At 32.2% G+C, this 21338-nt stretch overlaps 1 protein-coding gene and 1 long non-coding RNA gene across 7 annotated transcripts in view; one reads left to right on the top strand and one right to left on the bottom strand.

Moving 5' to 3' along the window:
- Positions 1-21338, top strand: part of 5PtaseI (inositol polyphosphate-5-phosphatase A) — a 307223-nt gene that overhangs the window by 228311 nt on the left and 57574 nt on the right. Inside the window, exon 8 of one of the 5 annotated variants that reach the window (XM_075291077.1) lies at positions 16358-16619. The exons of 3 other annotated variants lie outside the window; for them this stretch is intronic. In XM_075291077.1, the coding sequence (XP_075147192.1) occupies positions 16358-16372 (15 nt within the window). In that variant the 3' untranslated portion in view covers positions 16373-16619. Of the gene's footprint in view, positions 1-11553; positions 11943-16357; positions 16620-21338 lie in introns of those variants that run through there. One more of the 5 variants, XM_075291076.1, reaches the window with a different exon arrangement.
- On the bottom strand, positions 6968-8447 carry LOC142239864 (uncharacterized). Of its 2 annotated transcripts, XR_012723128.1 has the most exons (4): positions 8140-8447; positions 7970-8031; positions 7478-7904; positions 6968-7413 (listed from the first exon to the last, which is right to left on the bottom strand). It is a non-coding gene; the product is annotated as an uncharacterized LOC142239864 (long non-coding RNA). The 2 variants fall into 2 exon arrangements; XR_012723127.1 differs by lacking the exon at positions 8140-8447 and having other exon boundaries at positions 6970-7413; positions 7970-8111.

The following is a 21338-nucleotide window of genomic DNA, read 5'->3' as shown; positions in this document are numbered from 1 at the left end:
TCAGACAAAGTAAATATTTGAAAGTTCTTAAAAAACTTGCATTAGTAAAATAGAGAAGATGCCTTTCCGAACATGTACCGGAAAATGAAACACCATCTATGTTGTCTGTCAATAAATGTAAATTTAAGTTATTGTCCTTAAAAAGGTCTGGTAGGAAGGAGCTTTCCCTCCCGTTCAAATATCAAAGAATTAAGTATTTAGTTGCCATACATACCTCTACCTTCCCTGAATATTTAAAAAGATGGAAAATTTCAATTTAAAAAATTGACAATGATGAGGTGCACTGACTACCGCTCCCAGTAAATTTCAAGTAAACCTGAAAAGTTTCAGACACTAAAATTGTCAATTTTCAAAAAATCAAGTTTAACTCCTCGACAAGGTATCGAAAAATCTTCGGACAAGGTTAGGTTGTGCTGTTAAAAGGGGATGATCAAATACAAATAAGGTTTCCTTTTTGTCCAGAGGTAACCCCAAAAAACAGTTGAAATTTCAAGAAAATCGGGAAACTTTCATGCAAGTTTCAAGGGGGATTTCCCTCCCCGACCAAATATCGAAAAGTAGCGGATCATTGTCTGGACACCACCTTCAACCTTCCCTGCAAATTTCAAGCAAATCCGTGAATTTCACATATTAAAACAAGTAAGGAAAGTCTAAAGTCGGACGGGGCCGACTATATTATACCCTGCATCACTTTGTAGATCTAAATTTTCGATACCATATCATATCCGTCAAATGTGTTGGGGGCTATATATAAAGGTTTGTCCCAAATACATACATTTAAATATCACTCGATCAGCCCAGAATTTGATAGTCTTCTACAAAATCTATAGACTCAAAATTTAAGTCAGCTAATACACTAGGGTGGAACACAATGTTAGTAAAAAATATGGGAAACATTTAAATCTGAAGCAATTTTAAGGAAACTTCGCAAAATTTTATTTATGATTTATCGCTCCATATATATATGTATTAGAAGTTTAGGAAAATGAGAGTCATTTTTACAACTTTTCGACTAAGCAGTGGCGATTTTGGTATTTTGACCATTTTTGTCGAAATCAGAAAAACATATATATGGGAGTTATATCTAAATCTGAACCGATTTCAACCAAATTTGGCACGGATAGCTACAATGCTAATTCTACTCCCTATGCAAAATTTCAACTAAATCGGAGTTAAAAATTGGCCTCTGTGGTCATATGAGTGTAAATCGGGCGGAAGCTATATATGGGAGCTACCCAGCAAAAACTCTCATTACCAGGTAATCTTGCATGTAAGCCTATTCAAAAATTAATAACCACTTATTAATTGGCATCTCTCCGGATTACATTTACATACGCATGTCCTAGAAGGAAAATACTTCTCCCCAGGCATACTTTCGGCCATGAAATAAGTAGTGCTTTTAGAGCATATAATCACCTAATATGTAATCACTTATTCGTAGATACACCAAAATTTACAAAATAGCCACTTATTGTCTCGGGCAACCAAATCTCGAAAATATTGGTTTCTATCGCCGATTACAATGGATCAAAATATGGCGAGAAATGCTGTAATAGGAGCACTACTTGAATAGAAACGAATAACAGGTTGGCTGATAAGTCCCCGGTCTGACACATAGATGGCGTCGCTAGTATTAAATCCATATTATCTTTATATAGTACCAACTTTCAAATGATTCGTGTCAAAATTTGACGTCTGTAAGTCAATTAGTTAGTGAGATAGAACGTCTTTTGTGAAGCAACTTTTGTTATTGTGAAAAAAATGGAAAAAAGGAATTTCGTGTTTTGATAAAATACCGTTTTCTGAAGGGAAAAATACGGTGGAAGCAAAAACTTGGCTTGATAATGAGTTTCCGGACTCTTCCCCAGGGAAATCAACAATAATTGATTGGTATGCAAAATTCAAGCGTGGTGAAATGAGCACGGATGACGGTGAACGCAGTGGACGCCCGAAAGAGGTGGTTACCGACGAAAACATCAAAAAAATCCACAAAATGATTTTGATTTTTATCGTCATTCATATTCTGATGCTGATGTCTTTCTGTTTGTGCATATATATAAAAATATATATGTCTGTATAATTTTGTCTGACATTTTTTTCCCAGCTCACCCGGTCGTTTTCAATTCAAATCAGTTTTTATTTGTTGGGCGTTCGATCGACAAAATACACAAAAAGTACCGAGCGTAACGTTTAGTGAATTTTAAATTTTAATTTACGGATGGCATGGTGCAAAATAACTTAAAGTTTATGTTCGTTTTTGTTTGTGCTTAAAGAAAACCACAAACAAATTCGTGAACCTGTACAATTCTCCTAATTTTACCCAAGCGAATAAAACCCATTCTAACTGTCTTGCAAGGTTATACTGAATAACTTTTTTCGAAAACTTCCCATACAAACCTATTGTTGTCCAATTTTCGTAAATGTAAATCCATTCCATTAATAAATAGCAGATTTGTTTTGATGATTTTTTTGATGTTAAAAAAATAATACCACATTCAAAACTTTATTTCTCTTATTATTTCTATGTTCGGTTCCAAAGATTTTGTACACTAATGATTTTGGTATTGATTCCGAGTCAAATTTGAATTCATTCGTTTTTTCGCCTTTTTCTTCATGAGCTATCACAGTGCTTTAAAAACGTGCTAACGACAACTTAAATTTCCAAATTCAGACTCGACTTTAATAAGAATAAAATGTTGAAAAACCTCTTCTATTTTTGAACGCTATTTTGGTTTGTGGTCAAGACACAAAAACTCCACAAATGTAAAGACTATATCATTAATTTTAAGAAATTTTTAGATTTGACTCTAGTCTTCTTTCATGAAAAGTTACCGATTTTTAAGTTGAATCACTTAACTACTCGTATAAGGACAAAACGACTTTATCGGCTTTTGGACAAGGAAAACAGTTTATATAAGAGAAATTCACAAACGCTATTATAACCAAAATTCGCGTTCGTATTTTAAGAACATGAAATCTTTGGCCTTACGACAATATTTTTTCAGTATACAAAGCAATTCACATCTACTATTTTAATTTAGTAATATCATAATAACTTTGAAATATTATAATAACATAAAAAGAATAAACGAGTCAAATGCTAATATTCCTAATAATTTACTGACATTTTATATAAGGAATTTGTATGGTAATAGTAGATTTAAAGTTTACGATATCTTTTATGAATACGAGGAAAAAACTTTACAACAAGGTGTATTTGCTGCAAAATGCCCGCATAATGGCCGGAATAATTATTAATGTTTCACATGAGCTTTGAAATATGTGGAAAACCTTATTCTGGCAGCAAGGCTTAAATAAAATCGAAGTTTTATCCATATTGCAAGAGGAACATCTCGAAAATAAAAAAACCAAAAATAGCTAAAAGGGTCATGAAAAAAGCCAGAAAAAAAGTTAAAAGCTAAATGCATTTTTTCCCCGCTAAACGTCTTCAAAAAAAGCCAAATCTAGCGGGAAAAAAGCTAAATTGGCAACGCTGATTATAAGCAACGACCAACACTCGACAAACTATATCAGTACGTAAACAACAAAAATACTCTTTTCGATGTAAAAAAAAGAAATTTAATTGAAACAGGTTCATGATTTTCCCGGCCATGTAATATGATTTTTGTACCAGGTTGTATGAACTAGTTATTAGTGAAGGATCACTGACTATACATATGAGCAGGGATCTGGAGCGGTCCATTTTTTCCGCTCCGCTTCGGAGAACAAAATCGATGCTCGCCACGCTCCGCTCCGAGAAAAAATTCACTCCGCTCCTTCTTAGAGAAAATTCCCTTCAGTTTTTTTGGTGCCAATTGACCCCTTTTTTCAAGCAGTTGGAATTTTATACTGGTCATGGGACTGGTTATATTTAGCCAATTGGTAGCCACTTCATGCAATTGTCTGTAGAACACAATGAACCCATCCCCTAACCGGTTCAAATGTCTCTATCATGGGGTTAATTCACACTTTTCTGGCCCTTTTGCATCTATAAGTTCTATTTTTAGATATGTTTCTTCAGTTATATTTTCCCTATATTTGTTCATTTCCTACCAATATCACTAACATTTAAATTGACGTTTCGACGCTATGTGTTCAATGGCGTTTGTGGCTGAGTGTGTTAAGACGTTCTGTTATGGTACCAGTAAACCCAGGTTCAAAACCTGGTCGGAGCGAAAAAGTTTTCCAATTTGTGAAAATTAGACAATAAGAAAATAAAAAAAAAACATTGATAAAAATAAAAAGTAAAATTGGTGTAAAAAACTTTTTTTAAGAACTGTCTCTCTAACATGTCTATATGAACCGGTTATTTGGTCAAAGGATTGGTTTGTAGGTATCTATGTGGGGGTCAATTGACCCTTCCTATGACAACTCCTATGACCTGTACCGGTTATAAAGGACAGGTGAAACGACCGGTTTGGGACCAGTCCCAAGAACTGAAGGGTTGTAGTACACACTTCATTTTTATTTTTCCAAAACAAAAAACATACTACTACACTAAAATTAAAACCGCTGAGAATAGGGTTCTAAAACCTGCGCTAAACTGTGATATAAAGCTTTTACAATCTATTCAACATATTCGTTTCGAGGTACTTTGTGGTGAAAGCTTTTTTTGCATTTTGACCAGTAATAATATATAAATAACAAACGTCATCTTACTCCTCACTCAACTGTGTTGACCCGTCCACTACGTCATCCACTATTCTCCTCTTGCTTTGTGATCGATTAAAGCTCACTTCAAAAGTTTTTCCTCTGGTTGTTGACCAAGCTAAGTACTAACCACTGGTTGTTGTCATAACTAAGTACTGAATTTGTGTAAGCTAAACTCAACCAGTGTTGCCAGGCGATTTTTGATGCTTCCCCCCAAATCGGTTTTTTTTTTCAAAAACCCCCCAAAAAATTTAAGTATGTAAAAAGTACAAAAAATTTCCAAAATTAAATTTAACACAAATATATATATATATATATATATATATATATATATATATATATATATATATATATATATATATATATATATATATATATATATATATATATATATATATATATATATATATATATATATATATATATATATATATATATATATATATATATATATATACTGAAAGAAGAGTTTTCTTTTCTGCGAAACGAAATTTTAGACAAACTAAGTTTTCGTTTGATGCTAAAAAAATTGTCTTTTGAGGTAAATAAGAAATAAAATGTGCTCTTTAAGAAAATACTTTATAACAAAAGACAATTTCGTTTGTTTAAAATTTCGTCCCTGAAGAAATTATTTTTTCTTTGGATGTAATAATGAAATATGTATATCAATTTAAAAAGTACACTAAAAAAAATATTGTCGTGAGGTCAAAGATTTCATGTCTTTAAAATACGAATGCAAATTTTGCTTAGCATAGAAGACGCATTTCTCTTATATAAAGTTTTTTCCTTGTCCAAACGTCGATAAACTTTTCAATGAAGTTGTATTGTCCTTACAATTAAGTGCTTTGACTTAAAAATGGGTATCATAACATGAAAGAAAAATGTTTTGGGGTCAGGTTAACTTGACTTTAAAAATTCAGAAAAATTCTTTAAAATTAATGAAATTGTCTTTAAATTTGTTGTCTTTTTGCATCTTGACTACAAAGCAAAAAATCGTTCAAATATAGGATATGTTTTCAAGGGGTTTTTTACTTGAAACATACCATAATTTCTACTGGAAGACGAGTCTGAATTTGGAAAATAAAGTTGTCGTTAATTCGGTTTTAAAGAACTTTGATAGCATATGAAGAAAAAAGCCGAAAAAACGAAAAATTAAAATGTGCTTCCTAGAAGCAACTACACAAAGCCCAAATTTAAAAGAGAATTGTGTCTTAAAAGTATCCTCACTTGTATTCTCCGCTTCTTTGGCTCGGAATCAATACCAAATTTTTAAAGTAAAGACAAAATCTTTGGAACCGGGCATGCTTTTTTTCAGTGCAGGCTTACTCTTAAAATGCTTTCAGCTGCTAAGTTAAAATAAGATTGTTTTTAATTGTGTCAAATATTAAAAATGCCCTTTCAACAGAAGCGTTTAAAAAAGATAACGGAAATAATGCTATTGCATACTTGCTTGTATTTAGGATCTTCTTGTTGACTTCCCTCATCTTTTTTTCTCATAATTCATGCTAGAATTGTTCCTAATTTGCTTGAGAATTGGTCAAGTTTATAAGGTCTAAGATATTTTTTTTACCCCCAAAAATCCCCCTAAATAAATTTTACCCCTAAAAATCCCCCTAAACGTGAAAAAAAACCCTAAATTTGGGGCGGAAAACACTGAACTCAACTCTGATTTTGCTAATATCTGTGAATTGAATATAAATACTCCCCACTTAATAGAGTATGTTTATATGTCTAGAAGTATACTTTGAAATTTTCTTATTATTCTGAAGTAAATCTTACATTTGAATTCAAGTCTGAATCTTATATATATTCATTAGAAAACATTCAAATTATCATAGAATTCACACTCTACTTTCGATGTATTAAGTTAACTAAATATATACAAATGCCTTGTCCAATATCGTCGTGTCGTCCCAATAAACACAAACGTTTGAAAAATACTAAAATGCAATAATTTTTCAAACATTTTTTCAAAGGATTAGGGTACTATTCAAGTTGAGAAATTGTTGAGAAAATCGCGTTCTCAACAAAAAACAGACATTACCCTCAACAGTAAAATTCAACACAATAGCAATAATCTCTCAATTGTAATCCTCAAATTGAAATGCATTGCTACTCAATAATTTCTCAAACAGTTTTCAATGGGAGACAAATTAAAAACTAATATTGCTGCGAATATTTTCTAACCACAATTTGCATGAAAGTCAATCCCAGTTCTTACTGAAAGTCAACACTAAATTTCTAGTGATTTTGTACATTTTATTAATTTTTTTCGTTAAAAATATAATAATATTAAAAATAACATTTACAATATATAAAAATAATAATATGTTATAATACCAATCAAAACATAATTATCTTATTAAAGGTATTAATAACTAAAACTATCAATACAACTTTAAATAACTTAAACATTTTTCATGTATAATTTCCCCCATAATGTTGGTGTCACATAACTATTAATTAATTAATTATTAATTAATATGCTGACAATTTCAAATAATTACTATCGAGGAACTTGCTGGCCTGCGTGTTAGAATAGATTCCATCAAGAGGAATTCACAAAATATCAAACTGATGACGGAATGTAAATTGATGTAATGCACATTTTCATCCAGAAGTTCTTGATTTAGGAACTGTTGCACTTTGTTTTAATTGGTTGCACTTTGCAAGTTTTCTGGAATCTTTTCTTTGTTGTTTCCTTCATCATTTTTTCACCGGTCAACATCTTCCAAGAATATAACATCCAATGATTTTAGTTTTCTGCAAAACAATCGAGTTTTGTGATTTCCATTACGTTTTCATTTCACTTTTTATTTTGACTTACCAATTATAATTACCGTTTTGGATTAATTTCAGTTTTATGTCAATAAAAATAACTGACCACGTACTTCGTGGCACAAAATGTATTGAAACCCACAAAATTCCTCAAGAACGTTGGTGTCACAAAATTCTTGTAAAACTCATTAAAATTCGGGAAATTAGCAAGGAACTTGATGACTAGAGAGTTAGAATAAATTTCCAGCAATTTCAATTCACAAAATATCAAATTAAACCGATGATGCGATGTAAATTAAACTATAGGCGTGATGCGAATTATCACCCAGTAGTTGATATGGAAAAGCATAAATACCAAGTTTAATTCATTGTACTTTGATTTATGGAAACTTTCTCTTTTCGATAAGCCACCATCATTTTTCATTGGTCAACCTCTTAATGTTTCCAAGAATGCAGCATCCAAATATTTTAGTTTTCTGCAATGAGATTTAAATTTAGTGACTTCTCTAAAGTGTTGATTTAATTTTTCATATTGACTTACCAATTATTATAAACTATTTGAAGCAGTTCCAGTTACTTGTCCAACATTTTTTCATCGGTCAGCTTTTTAATGTTTTAAAGAACGTAGAATCCATAATTTTAGTTTTCGGCAAAGAGATATAATTTAGTGTCTTCCTTAAAGTTTCATATAATTTTTTTATTTTCACTTACGTATTATTAGAAACTATTTGGAGTAAATTCAGTTTTTTGTCTAAAATATTTTTTATTTCTTTCAATTGACCACGAACTTCGTTGCACAAACAAGTATTGAAAACCACATGGTTTTTTCGTTGCATTTTAGGGTAGTGTTTTGTCAAAGTTTTCTCATATTATCTTCAACCCCTTTTCAAAGATTTCGTCAACATTTTGGCAAATTGGAAGTAATTCGCAAACAATTTGAAGATGTATTGAATATGAGCTGTTTCAAGTCAAGTTGAATTTATGTTGATAATTATAGTTACCCTCAAACTGAAAAGTTGTTGCATTTGATAAACGCTCATCCTGTGTTTATTGGGGTACCACTAAATTGGATGAACAAATGATTTCGTGCTGGATCCATTCAAAATGTACGGCACGTACAATTGACAACTTACGTGAAGATAAGAGTCTGCGATAGTGCTGTGAAAAGTGAAAACATACTGATAGCGAGTTTTTTAAATGTTTAAGAACTGTAGAGCCAGATTCGATGGCATTGTAAACGATTTTGATTTGCTGTCAGATCGCTTTCGATAAGAATCTTCTTGATAATTTCTCTAAGTTGGACTTAGCTTTACAATCACCTAAGGACAAATATAACATATATATGTTGTGATATTTTATACAGGGAGCGAAACAGAGAGAAAGAGTATAGAGAAAGAGATAGGATGGAAACCGGGAGGGTTGACAAAAGATATCAAAGCGAGAGAATCAAAAGGGAGCAATTTCTGTGAAAATGCTTGTATTTTGTTTCGGAAAACTGTTTTATGTGTTCATTTGTTTTGGTTATACGTTTGGCACATTTATAAGGTTTTCCAAAAAATTTGATATGCTTAAGTCTAAATATTATTTAATTTGAATATTAAATTTGGGCACAATTTTCTTCTTGATTCGTCAAAGAAATCGGAACATACGACGAATAATTCCAAATATTTAGGAAGAAAGGAAATTAAAAAAAAAACAACAGTGAAAAATATATAAAAATTACAAAGGGATCTTCAGAAACAAAAATAAATTTAGTTCCTCTTTATTAATAAGTAGTCCAAGAGAAGTTGACGAATACTTTCAAAAATAAAAGGGGTCATTAAGTTCGATTTTTCCGCTAAAATTATTTTTCATTTTAGCGGCAAAACTCGATCTGTAAAAGTAGAATAACATAACTTTTGTTTAGCAAATTGTATTATAACTTAGTGGGGAATGATCCAAAGCAACAATTGAAAAAGTTTAGTTTTTTTTAAATGAATTATTAAAGAAAAGAAAACGCGAACATGGCCATTTTAGAGCGATAATGACAACATAATACCGGCCTTAAAGGTAAAAATGAAATTAAGTACAAAATCATTCGTTAATAAATATTCATATTTATTTGTATATCTAAATACGATAAATTTTAAATGCATTTAAAATGATGTTAAATGCTAGTACAGCATAGTTCACGCCTAATTTATGTTTATATTCACGTTCTTCTTTTGTTGGAGTTTTTGAATTTCTTCGAAAATTTCAAACTTTTATACCAAAAACATTGTTTTATTACAATTTTTTTTTTGCAATAAAAAAATTATATTTTATCCAAAAGATCACTCTATTTCGTTTATATCAAGCACAGTTCTTTCCTGACTGTAAATCTTTAATAAAACACATTTCGAAGTTTCATTGTAAAAATTTAATATAGTAATATATAAATATAAATATATAAACTAAAAAAAAATTGGTGTTCGGTCAGACCAGGGATTGAACCCACGATCCTTTGCATGCAAGGCGGACATACTAACAATTGCTCCATGTTGCCAACAAATGTATGTTTCTGTTTGCATCGGCTCGTGGGCGCTGCAAACTATGCTATATAAATGTAACTTATAACGATAATTGTCTATTGGTGATTATAACAGCTACGTAGCCCAGTGGATGGTGTGTTGGATTACAAACTCTATGGTCCTAGGTTCGATTCTCCGTCCATAAATTATTAAATTTTATAAAATTTAATAATTACTTCAACATTGTTTGTATTACAGAAATAGGTGCTATGAACTAAAAAATCTCGTGGAAGTGAGAAAGATGTGAGGGAATATGCAATTAGTCACAAATTGTTTTGAGTACAATCTTCTTTTGAAGAAAATTCTTCCAAGTATATAATATTTTGGGCTCATAATGCTTCCAAACATAAGGAAAGTCAATAGTCGGGCGGGGCCGATTATATTATACCCTGCACCACTTTGTAGACCTACATTTTCGATACCATCTCAAATCCTTCAAATTTATTGGGTGCTCTATATCTTGGTTATATTCCCATTAAATCTGATCCAAATATTTTCTAGACTTAAAATTTAAACCGGCTAATGCGCGAGGACAATGTTAGTAAAAACCGATAAGAAAAATCTAAGGTCGGGCGTAACAGACTATATTATACCGTACACCATTCCGTACATCAAAATTTTGGAATCTTTAAAATTTGTTGCGAGAAATAAATAAATGTTCATATTCCAACTACAAATATTTAAAACCGAATCGATTTGGAAAAATGCACACTTCTATAAAATCTCTAGGCTTAAAATTTAAACCGGCTAATGTCCTAGAATAGAGCAAAATGTTATGGGATATATTTAAATCTAAAGCCTTTTTATGCAATTTTGCAAATGCGCATTTTTGATTTATCTGGAGATAGATATGAATTCGAGGTATTGGTAAATGTTAGGCATTTTTACCTTTTTCCGACTTAGTAGTGCAGATTTTATATGGTAATGGGCCTGGTATCGCCAAGATATGTTAGGTGGTGAATTGTAGGTTTTTGGACACTTAATCTTAACCGATTCTGCGAAACTAGTACAATTTCGGTGTGTACTCTGAAGAAGATATTGACGTAATATGTAAGATTATGCAATCTAAATTTTAGTACACGCAATTTACACAATATTAAAGGTAAATTCATTTAAAATAATTATATCTTAATCAAAAGAAAGTTTATAAGCTCTGCCTCAAACAGTTTTTTTTTTCATTACATTTAGGACACCAATTTTGGATATTAGCGTCTCTCTGTTAAAGTCTTTCAATTAAGGCATATTTTCTGTAAAGTAAAGAAAAACATTTTTAGTGTAAAGAAATAATCCTAAAATCAACTGACATAGTGAATCGTTATATTTAAGATAAAACGTTTTAAATATAGGCTAAGACTTATTTTAAGGATTTGGATCTTTAGTTTAAAGTTTTTTAGGAAGTAAGAAATCCCTTTTTCCTCTCCTATCTGCTATAATTTGGATTATTAAACTTACATTTGTTTAAACATGAATAGCTTTATGAATATGTCGCTTAATTGAAACTTTGACCCTTTCACTACCGAAATAAACCTAATGATAAAAACATTTATTTTTCTTCTTTTTTTACTTGTACTAACAGCACGTAGAACAAAAATTGTCATTTTGAAAACCTACCTCAATTACTTCAAGAGCTATATGAGCTTGTTCTGAAAACGTGATTCTTGAATTGTGACCAAATGGCCTTGCGAAAATAAGCGCTTTTTGGCCTATAATATCGTTCAAAGTGTGAGAAAAAATACAAAAAAGAACCCGTAAAAATATCAGCTATAGTTTTTGTATAAATGTGCATTTACTAGAAACATACAGTACAAATATTGTCTCAAATTTTCGTATTTTTCATTTATTGTTAAAGAAGTTTATAAAAATGTATTTTAGACCTCACCAATATGGACAATATATATAGCTTATGTAGATGAATGCCTCTACTTTAAAATAACACCGAGAAATAAACCGAAACTAAGTGGGAAAATAGAATTTGGTGTCTTTTTCGAATGTCCTTCTAAGTGGACATCAGTAGTGAAAGGGTTAATAATGAGTCCCGTCAATATGCGAGGCATTTTTACAGCAAATACACCTTGTTGTAAAGTTTATGGTGTCCTTATTATGTTATTACAATATTCTCAAGTTATTATGTTATTACAAAGTTAAAAATTAAATGTAAAAAAAATAGATTTCATGTCTATAAAATACGAACGCGAATTTGGCTTAGCATAATATTTGTGCATTTTTCTTATATAAAGTTTTTTCCTTGTCCAAAAGCCGACAAATTTGTCCGTGATGTCGTTTTGTCCTTATAGTTAAGTGATTAGTTATTATACATAAAACTGGGTATCTTTACATGAAAGAACATTTTGTTAGACTAGGTTAGGTTAGGTTAAAGTGGCAGCCCGATTAAGATTCAGGCTCACTTAGACTATTCAGTCCATTGTGATACCACATTAACTAAAGGTACCTATTACATATGGGCACTTCTAGTTTTAACCGTTGAACCTTCTCGATTATTTTCTTCTGTTGAACCAACCAGATTGTTCCGTGTACACCACGCCTCTCTGTTGGGAATTAGAGTCTCAAACTTTTTGTCGAAAAGTGGACTCGCCAAAGTGTAATCCACTACGTTAGGCACATCTTGCATTATTTTGAGGACCGAACTGTGACCGTAACTTTTTTCCGACCACAGCGATAGCTCGCGCAACCGCACAGCCGTTGTTGCATCTGACTGTTTGGCCAAAATGTCTAAAGGCAATAGATGCAGTATGACATTAAGGGAGTTTGTTCCTGTCTTGCTGAATGCACCTGAGATACACAAGCACGCCATACGCTGAACTTTGTCTAAACTTGTCGGCTGGTAAAGTGCCGGACACCAGACTACAACACCATATAGTATTATAGGTCTAACCACTGCCGTGTATAGCCAATGTACAATTTTTGGTTTTAGCCCCCACTTTTTCCCTATTGCCTTTTTGCACGAGTATAAAGCTATCGGTGCTTTCCTCGCCCTTTCTTCAATATTAAGGTTAAAGTTCAGCTTCCTGTCCAAAATAACGCCAAGGTATTTTGCACACTCCCTAAACGGAATTTCAATACCCCCTAAGGAAATGGGCCTAACCGTGGGAGTTTTGCGATCTTTGCAGTACATGACTAGTTCTGTCTTTGCAGGATTTACCCCAAGACCATTATCTTTCGCCCATTTCTCAGTCATCCGGAGGGCTCTCTGTATAATATCTATAACTGTTGATGGGAATTTTTTGGGAAATACAATTAAAATGAATACAATAAAATTAATATGTATTTTAAGTGAAAAAGTTTCTTAAATTTCAATCAAAAATGTGATTTTTGATACAAACAATTTTTAGCTGTTTTTCTAGCTATATTTTTAGCAATTTTTTGGGCAAATCTAGCGATTTTTGGCGAAACAATTCTGGCAACGCTGACTCGGAGGCCGACCCTGAGCAATATTGCCTAAGACACCATGTGTCTATCTCGTCTCCTTCTGGGTGTTGCAAGCATATGCACTAGCTTATAATACCTTATAATAGCTTATAATACCCTGTTCCACAGTGTGGCGCAGGGTATAAAAAGAACGAAAAGTAAGGAACGAAATCATAGGCACTAAATCATGACCATTTTAACCATACTGTAGTCCATTCTTACTATTTTTGGCAATCGAACGAACATTTTCTTGTATTGAACTTATGTGTACGGTCATTGAACTTTATACCCACGTTTAGTTCATAAAATATTTTAGGCATACTTAACAAAAGGAAAATTTCATTGGGCTGTGGAAAATTTCCAAAAAAAAAATAATAATAAAATTTAACTACAAAAAAATTTTATGTACGGATTTTTCGGTACATACAGTAGGGAGCGGATAGCTGGTTGTTACTTTATAACGGAAATACCACTCCATGTTATATTTTGCTTTTTCAATCGATCTGATTACATATTTAAATAATAATGCGATCCACGTTTGTATTATAAATTTTCACAAATCAGTTTAAGAAATAAATTATTTCTTAATTCACATTGCATCTGGCACCATGTTATGAAATTAAATTATTCTAAATACAGAAAGAAAAAATTATAAATTCATGTAATACCTTACTTATACGAGTATGGCTTTATAATGTGGTGCTACTTAACCATTAAATGCGCACTGTGTATTTTAAGATACAATCAGTAAAAAATTCGTACGTCTTAAAATTTTTACCTAATTCTATGAAATCAAGTTTGTTTTATTTAATACATCATAGCTCTATTTCAAAAAATATGTTTTTTCGGGAAAATTGTTTATACTTCTGAGTAATCTGCAGTCAAAATTAAAAAAACATATTTTGATCAAAAATTCAAAAAACTACAAATTGGAAGTTAAATAATATTTACCAAAGACGAAAGTAATGTTGATAAATAATCTATGTAGTGTAAACATATCTCTATTCTCTACTAAAATCAACAATTTGATTTGTAAATAAAAACTTAGTTTTTTTCGCATTGTATGTTATTTTGTAAGATACAACCACTATTTTTTTTAAACACATATTTTTTAACATTTTTTTTTGAGGAATCGGTGACCTTGTGCATTTAAGAGTTTAAGTCAACCTTGTACACTGAAAAAAAGTATGCCCGGTTCCAAAGATTTTGTCTTTACTTTAAAGTTTTGGTATTGATTCCGAGCCAAAGAAGCGGAGAATGCAAGTAAGGATACTTTTAAGACACAATTCTCTTTTAAATTTGGGCTTTGTGTACTTGCAATTTTTAATTTTTCGCTTTTTCAGCTTTTTTTCTTCATATGCTATCAAAGTCCTCTAAAAACGTATTAACGACAACCTTATTTTCCATTAAGACTCGTCTTCCAGTAGAAATTATGCTATGTTTCAAGTAAAAAACATTTTTTAAATAAAGTGTTGAAAAACATGTCATATATTTGAACGACTTTTTGCTTTATAGTCAAGATTCAAAAAGACAACAAATTTAAAGACAATTTCATTAAATTTAAAGAATTTTCTTAATTATTAAAGTCAAGTTGACCTTAGCCGAAACATTTTTTCTTTCATGTTATGATACGCATTTTTAAGTCAAATCACTTAACTATAAGGACAATACCACTTCATTGAAAAGTTTTGGCCAAGAAAAAAAAACTTTATATTAGAGAAATGCGTGTTCTACGCTAAGCAAAATTTGCATTCGTCTTTTAAAGACATGAAATCTTTGACCTCACGACAATATTTTTTTCAGTGTATATACAACCTATTCAGCATAAGTATAAGTTATGCGTCAAGTATAGAATATAAATCATTCCAATATTTGATTCATCCGTAATGTGTACTTATTTCTAATATGTCAGTACTACAAGGCTGTATGTATCGCTCAATGGCCATAAGTTAGATGACCTGCCGGTATATCAACTATCTGTGACATGTCTTAGCATTAGAATTTTATAAGACAAATACGTAAAAAGAGTAATCTCTAAACAATGATGTTACATGCTTTGTGGATCCTAATGGAATTATGATAAAACGACTGAATTACGTTGTCGGTCAAACAGAGGAAGTCCGAAGGAATTGCCAAAGCAAAGGTTACTTAAATATGGCCGTTTAGCTGATATATGGTATATTAGAACGTTCAAACTGTATAAAACTGCGATAGACTGCAGCAAATCTCTCAAGGGGCTATAAAACAATGCAATATTCACCCAATGTATTATGATCTTACAGCTATCCCAAGATATGTAGAGAGCTATGATTTCGATGGTAATGACCTTTGTTTTATATGGAAGCATTACTTTCGCTGTACGATTCTATTTTTGAGTTTTGATTGCTGATTGTTAAAAAAACATGTACTTCCCTAAATGTTCTACTTTTCTACTTGAATGGATTACAATTTTATTTCTTTGTAAGTGTTTTATGTAAACAATAAATAACCTTTACACGTATGTTTATTGTTATTTCGTAATCCTTTCTTATATGTATGAATTAGTTTTTTTGCTTTCGCTGCATAACTCTATATTTAGTTTTTATTACTGGTTAGAAAATAATGTGTATATAATGTGTAATATTATAATTTCAAAGATTATAACTATATTTATTTGCAGTATGTATGGAGTAAATAATCCTTACATATATTTTTATTTCTTTTCCATAAATGAATTTAATGTTTTGATTATTTTCATCGTGATGTATATTTTGTTTTAATATTCTCTTAGCGTTCATACTTTTAGCCGTATATAAAATTTAGCCGCAAATAAAATGTATGTAAGGGGAAAAAACAAGACAAATTTAACTTATTATGTATCATAGCTGGTTTTACAAGGGATTTTATGTCAACGAATCAGAAAAAAAAAATATTTTAATAAGGAGTTTTACAATGGAATATTTTTATTTTTTCAGGATCAGTTTAAATAAGAGCCTTAAATTATTTTTGATCGTTTTGCTCTTTAAGTTCTACCGATTGGGTACGCGAACAAATGGCGTTAGAAAAATAGTTAAACAGTAGTGGTGGACGAAAATTAATGTTTTTCATATGTTTCGGTGTAAAAATTATATATTTGGAACTCCAATTTTTAAGTGCAAAGTTAATAAACTAGTACAATATGTTTGTGACATATATGTTAATATGTCAGAACATATATTCATATTATTCATATCAAAATTTTTCATTTTCTTGAATATAATGTATCTGGATGCAAACATATATTAATTTAGAAATGTCAGATAGAGCCAGAGAATAATAATAAAGATGGCGACGGATATAGATAACCAAAGAAATCAACTTAACCCAGTGAGAGAATCAACTGAGAGCAAATGGTGCTCTACTTTAATTTTATTTTGGTATGCGGATGGCTCATTAACCAGGCTCGCCAAAAATTTGAAATATTTAAGTCTAAACATTATTGAATTTACATATTCAGTTGACCAAATTCTGAAAATATATATGCTTGGTAGTATATTTTGTAGAGGCGATTTTTTTTTTTTGAGGTGTAGTTGGTCTTTATTATTTGTATATTTTGGTTTTGTAAGGAATGTGAAAACAAAAAAAAAAGGTCAGCAATGTAAGTATAAATGGAATATTATATATAATTTTATATTAATCTATGTCAACAAATTCATTAGGAAATGTGCACGTAAGAAAAAGAGTATGTTTGAACAAAAAAAGGGTGATACGGTCAAAATTTGGTCAATATAAACTTTACGCATTTCTTTCAATTTTGCATTTAAAAAACCTGAACACCCCTCATTTTGAAGGTGTGTGTGTAGAATAGTGCTCCTATTTTGATTTTGGAATTCACTCTTCAGTTGTCAAAATGCCGTCCAAGCAAGAAGAGCAGCGTATCAAAATTTTGCTCGCGCATCGCGAAAATCCGAGCTACTTGCACGCAAAGCTGGCAAAATCGCTAAAAGTTGCCAAATCAAAAACAAATGTAATTAAAGTGTTTGGGGAACGTTTGTCGACAGCCAGGAAGTCTGGATCGGGGGGAAATCGAAAACCGGAAGCCGCTGGGACGACAAAGAGAGTTGCCGGTAGTTTCAAGCGAAACCCTAACCTCTCTCTCCGAGATGCCGCAAATAAGCTGGGTGTATCGTCTACAACCGTGCATCGAGCCAAAAAACGAGCCGGACTATCGACTTACAAGAAGGTAGTGACTCCAAATCGCGATGATAAACAAAATACGACGGCCAAAGCGCGATCCCGGAGGCTGTACACGACGATGCTGACGAAGTTTGACTGCGTGGTAATGGACGACGAAACCTACGTCAAAGCCGACTACAAGCAACTTCCGGGACAGGAGTTTTATACGGCAAAAGGAAGGGGAAATGTAGCAGATATTTTCAAGCACATAAAACTGTCAAAGTTTGTAAAGAAATATCTGGTTTGGCAAGCCATCTGTACCTGTGGCTTGAAAAGCAGCATTTTGATAGCTTCCGGGACTGTCAACCAAGAAATTTACGTGAAAGAGTGTTTGAATAAATGTCTGCTGCCTTTCCTGAAGAAACACTGTTGTTCCGTACTGTTTTAGCCGGATTTGGCATCTTGCTATTACGGTAAAAAGGCCATGGAGTGGTACGCCGCCAACAACGTGCAGCTGGTTCCCAAGGACAAGAACCCTCCCAACACGCCAGAGCTCCGCCCAATTAAGAAATACTGGGCTATTGTCAAGCGGAACCTAAAGAAGACCAAAAAAACTGCTAAGGACGAGCAGCAGTTCAAGGCAAACTGGCTTTCTGCGGCGAAGAAGGTGGACAAGGTGGCTGTACAAAATCTGATGGCAGGTGTCAAGCCCGGCAATTCGGATTTGGAAAAGCGAAAGCCTAACTGAATATTTTTCCTGAATTTTATACTAATTGAACTTGAAAAAGAAATTTAATTTGATTTAAAAAAAAAAAACGATTTCAACGATTTACACGCGTTTTCCCTTGACCAAATTTTGACCGTATCACCCTTTAAGATGTTTGGGACAAACTTTTTTAACACAATATGTGTGAGTACAAAAACTTTGTGTTCGAAACTAGTATATTATGTTTGGAATCGATACGTTAACACACTGACAAAAATATTTACGTGATATTAACGATTACGGAACAATTTTCAAATTTTTTTTTTCATTATATTTGAAACACGAATTTGCGTCCCTCCGTTAAAGTCGCATGTCTTTGAACAAAGGCAAATTTTCCCCAAAATTTCAAATATAAATAATTTTACGCTACATTTTACATACTCCTATTTCTATAAACTTTATAAATATGTCAATAATAATAGTTCCCATATTTCAATGCAGAAATTAATCTTAACAGAATTTTCATAATTATTTTTTAATTTTAATATTTTTATTTTGCAAAATTGTATTTGTATGTAAAGTAAAAAATTTTAATTTAGACAATTTATAGATTCGACTGACGACTTTTGTCATAGTCGTAAAATCTTCAATTGATTAAGAACAAAGATATAATTTATATATTAATTTTGTGAGTTATAAAGGGTGATTTGTTAAGAGCTTGATAACTTTTTTTTAAAAAAAAAACGCATAAAATTTGCAAAATCTCATCGGTTCTTTATTTGAAACGTTAGATTGGTCCATGACATTTACTTTTTGAAGATAATTTCATTTAAATGTTGACCGCGGCAGCGTCTTAGGTGGTCCATTCGGAAAGTCCAATTTTGGGCAACTTTTTCGAGCATTTCGGCCGGAATAGCCCGAATTTCTTCGGAAATGTTGTCTTCCAAAGCTGGAATAGTTGCTGGCTTATTTCTGTAGACTTTAGACTTGACGTAGCCCCACAAAAAATAGTCTAAAGGCGTCAAATCGCATGATCTTGGTGGCCAACTTACCGGTCCATTTCTTGAGATGAATTGTTCTCCGAAGTTTTCCCTCAAAATGGCCATAGAATCGCGAGCTGTGTGGCATGTAGCGCCATCTTGTTGAAACCACATGTCAACCAAGTTCAGTTCTTCCATTTTTGGCAACAAAAAGTTTGTTAGCATCGAACGATAGCGATCTCCATTCACCGTAACGTTGCGTCCAACAGCATCTTTGAAAAAATACGGTCCAATGATTCCACCAGCGTACAAACCACACCAAACAGTGCATTTTTCGGGATGCATGGGCAGTTCTTGAACGGCTTCTGGTTGCTCTTCACTCCAAATGCGGCAATTTTGCTTATTTACGTAGCCATTCAACCAGAAATGAGCCTCATCGCTGAACAAAATTTGTCGATAAAAAAGCGGATTTTCTGCCAACTTTTCTAGGGCCCATTCACTGAAAATTCGACGTTGTGGCTCGTTAGTAAGTCTATTCATGATGAAATGTCAAAGCATACTGAGCATCTTTCTCTTTGACACCATGTCTGAAATCCCACGTGATCTGTCAAATACTAATGCATGAAAATCCTAACCTCAAAAGAATCACCCTTTAGAATAGAATTTATCAATAAAGATTCATTCATTTATATCTAATTATACAATTATTTTTCGAGCTTTATGGACAGATATAGATTAAGGAACATGGTTAATAGAGCCATTGAAAAGAAAACGCCAGATACCAATCTATACACGCCTGGACTGTACATGTTTCGGTTCGGGCGAATGAACCTTTCCACAGCCTTTAGTATAGTCTGGCTGGGAGAGATAACTCAATTTTGGGCCCTTTATGCTAACTCCTTATGGAGAAAACATTTGGGAAATTTCCTCTTACAAATTGAATCATCTTTTCTCCCACTGTACATCATCTTTTCATATAACTTACAAGTCCCTTAATCTTATTTTTATTTCGTTTTGTTACATAGTAATGCAACAACACGAAATTTATTTTTAGAAAGCTAATTTGTTAGAATTCACCTAAGTGGTGAACAGTCGAACAATGCTTGTTGTTTCTACAGTCAACTACAACATATGACAATTAACAGAAACTGGTTTCCAGGATACAACAACAATTCTAACGCGTACATTAGTCGTGTTTTTCCCAGTTTTACGACGGGCTCATCGTTGCTTATTATATTTCATGTTAGCCTGATAATGAAACAGGCAATTGACGTCCAAATGCATTATATCTAATTATACAATTATTTTTCGAGCTTTATGGACAGATATAGATTAAGGAACATGGTTAATAGAGCCATTGAAAAGAAAACGCCAGATACCAATCTATACACGCCTGGACTGTACATGTTTCGGTTCGGGCGAATGAACCTTTCCACAGCCTTTAGAGTAGTCTGGCTGGGAGAGATAACTCAATTTTGGGCCCTTTATGCTAACTCCTTATGGAGAAAACATTTGGGAAATTTCCTCTTACAAATTGAATCATCTTTTCTCCCACTGTACATCATCTTTTCATATAACTTACAAGTCCCTTAAACTTATTTTTATTTCGTTTTGTTACATAGTAATGCAACAACACGAAATTTATTTTTAGAAAGCTAATTTGTTAGAATTCACCTAAGTGGTGAACAGTCGAACAATGCTTGTTGTTTCTACAGTCAACTACAACATATGACAATTAACAGAAACTGGTTTCCAGGATACAACAACAATTCTAACGCGTACATTAGTCGTGTTTTTCCCAGTTTTATGACGGGCTCATCGTTGCTTATTATATTTCATGTTAGCCTGATAATGAAACAGGCAATTGACGTCCAAATGCATTATATCTAATTATACAATTTTTTTTTTTTTTTTTTTTTTTTTTTTTTTTAACAAAACGAAATAAAAATAAGATTAAGGGACTTGTAAGTTATATGAAAAGATGATGTACAGTTGGAGAAAAGATGATTCAATTTGTAAGAGGAAATTTCCCAAATGTTTTCTCCATAAGGAGTTAGCATAAAGGGCCCAAAATTGAGTTATCTCTCCCAGCCAGACTATACTAAAGGCTGTGGA

Source organism: Haematobia irritans, chromosome 1 (genome assembly GCF_050003625.1).
Source record: "Haematobia irritans isolate KBUSLIRL chromosome 1, ASM5000362v1, whole genome shotgun sequence".
In the NCBI taxonomy this organism is placed as follows: Eukaryota; Metazoa; Arthropoda; class Insecta; order Diptera; family Muscidae; genus Haematobia; species Haematobia irritans.
Note: the sequence above shows the minus strand (reverse complement) of the source record. Positions and strands in the feature narration are given on the sequence as shown.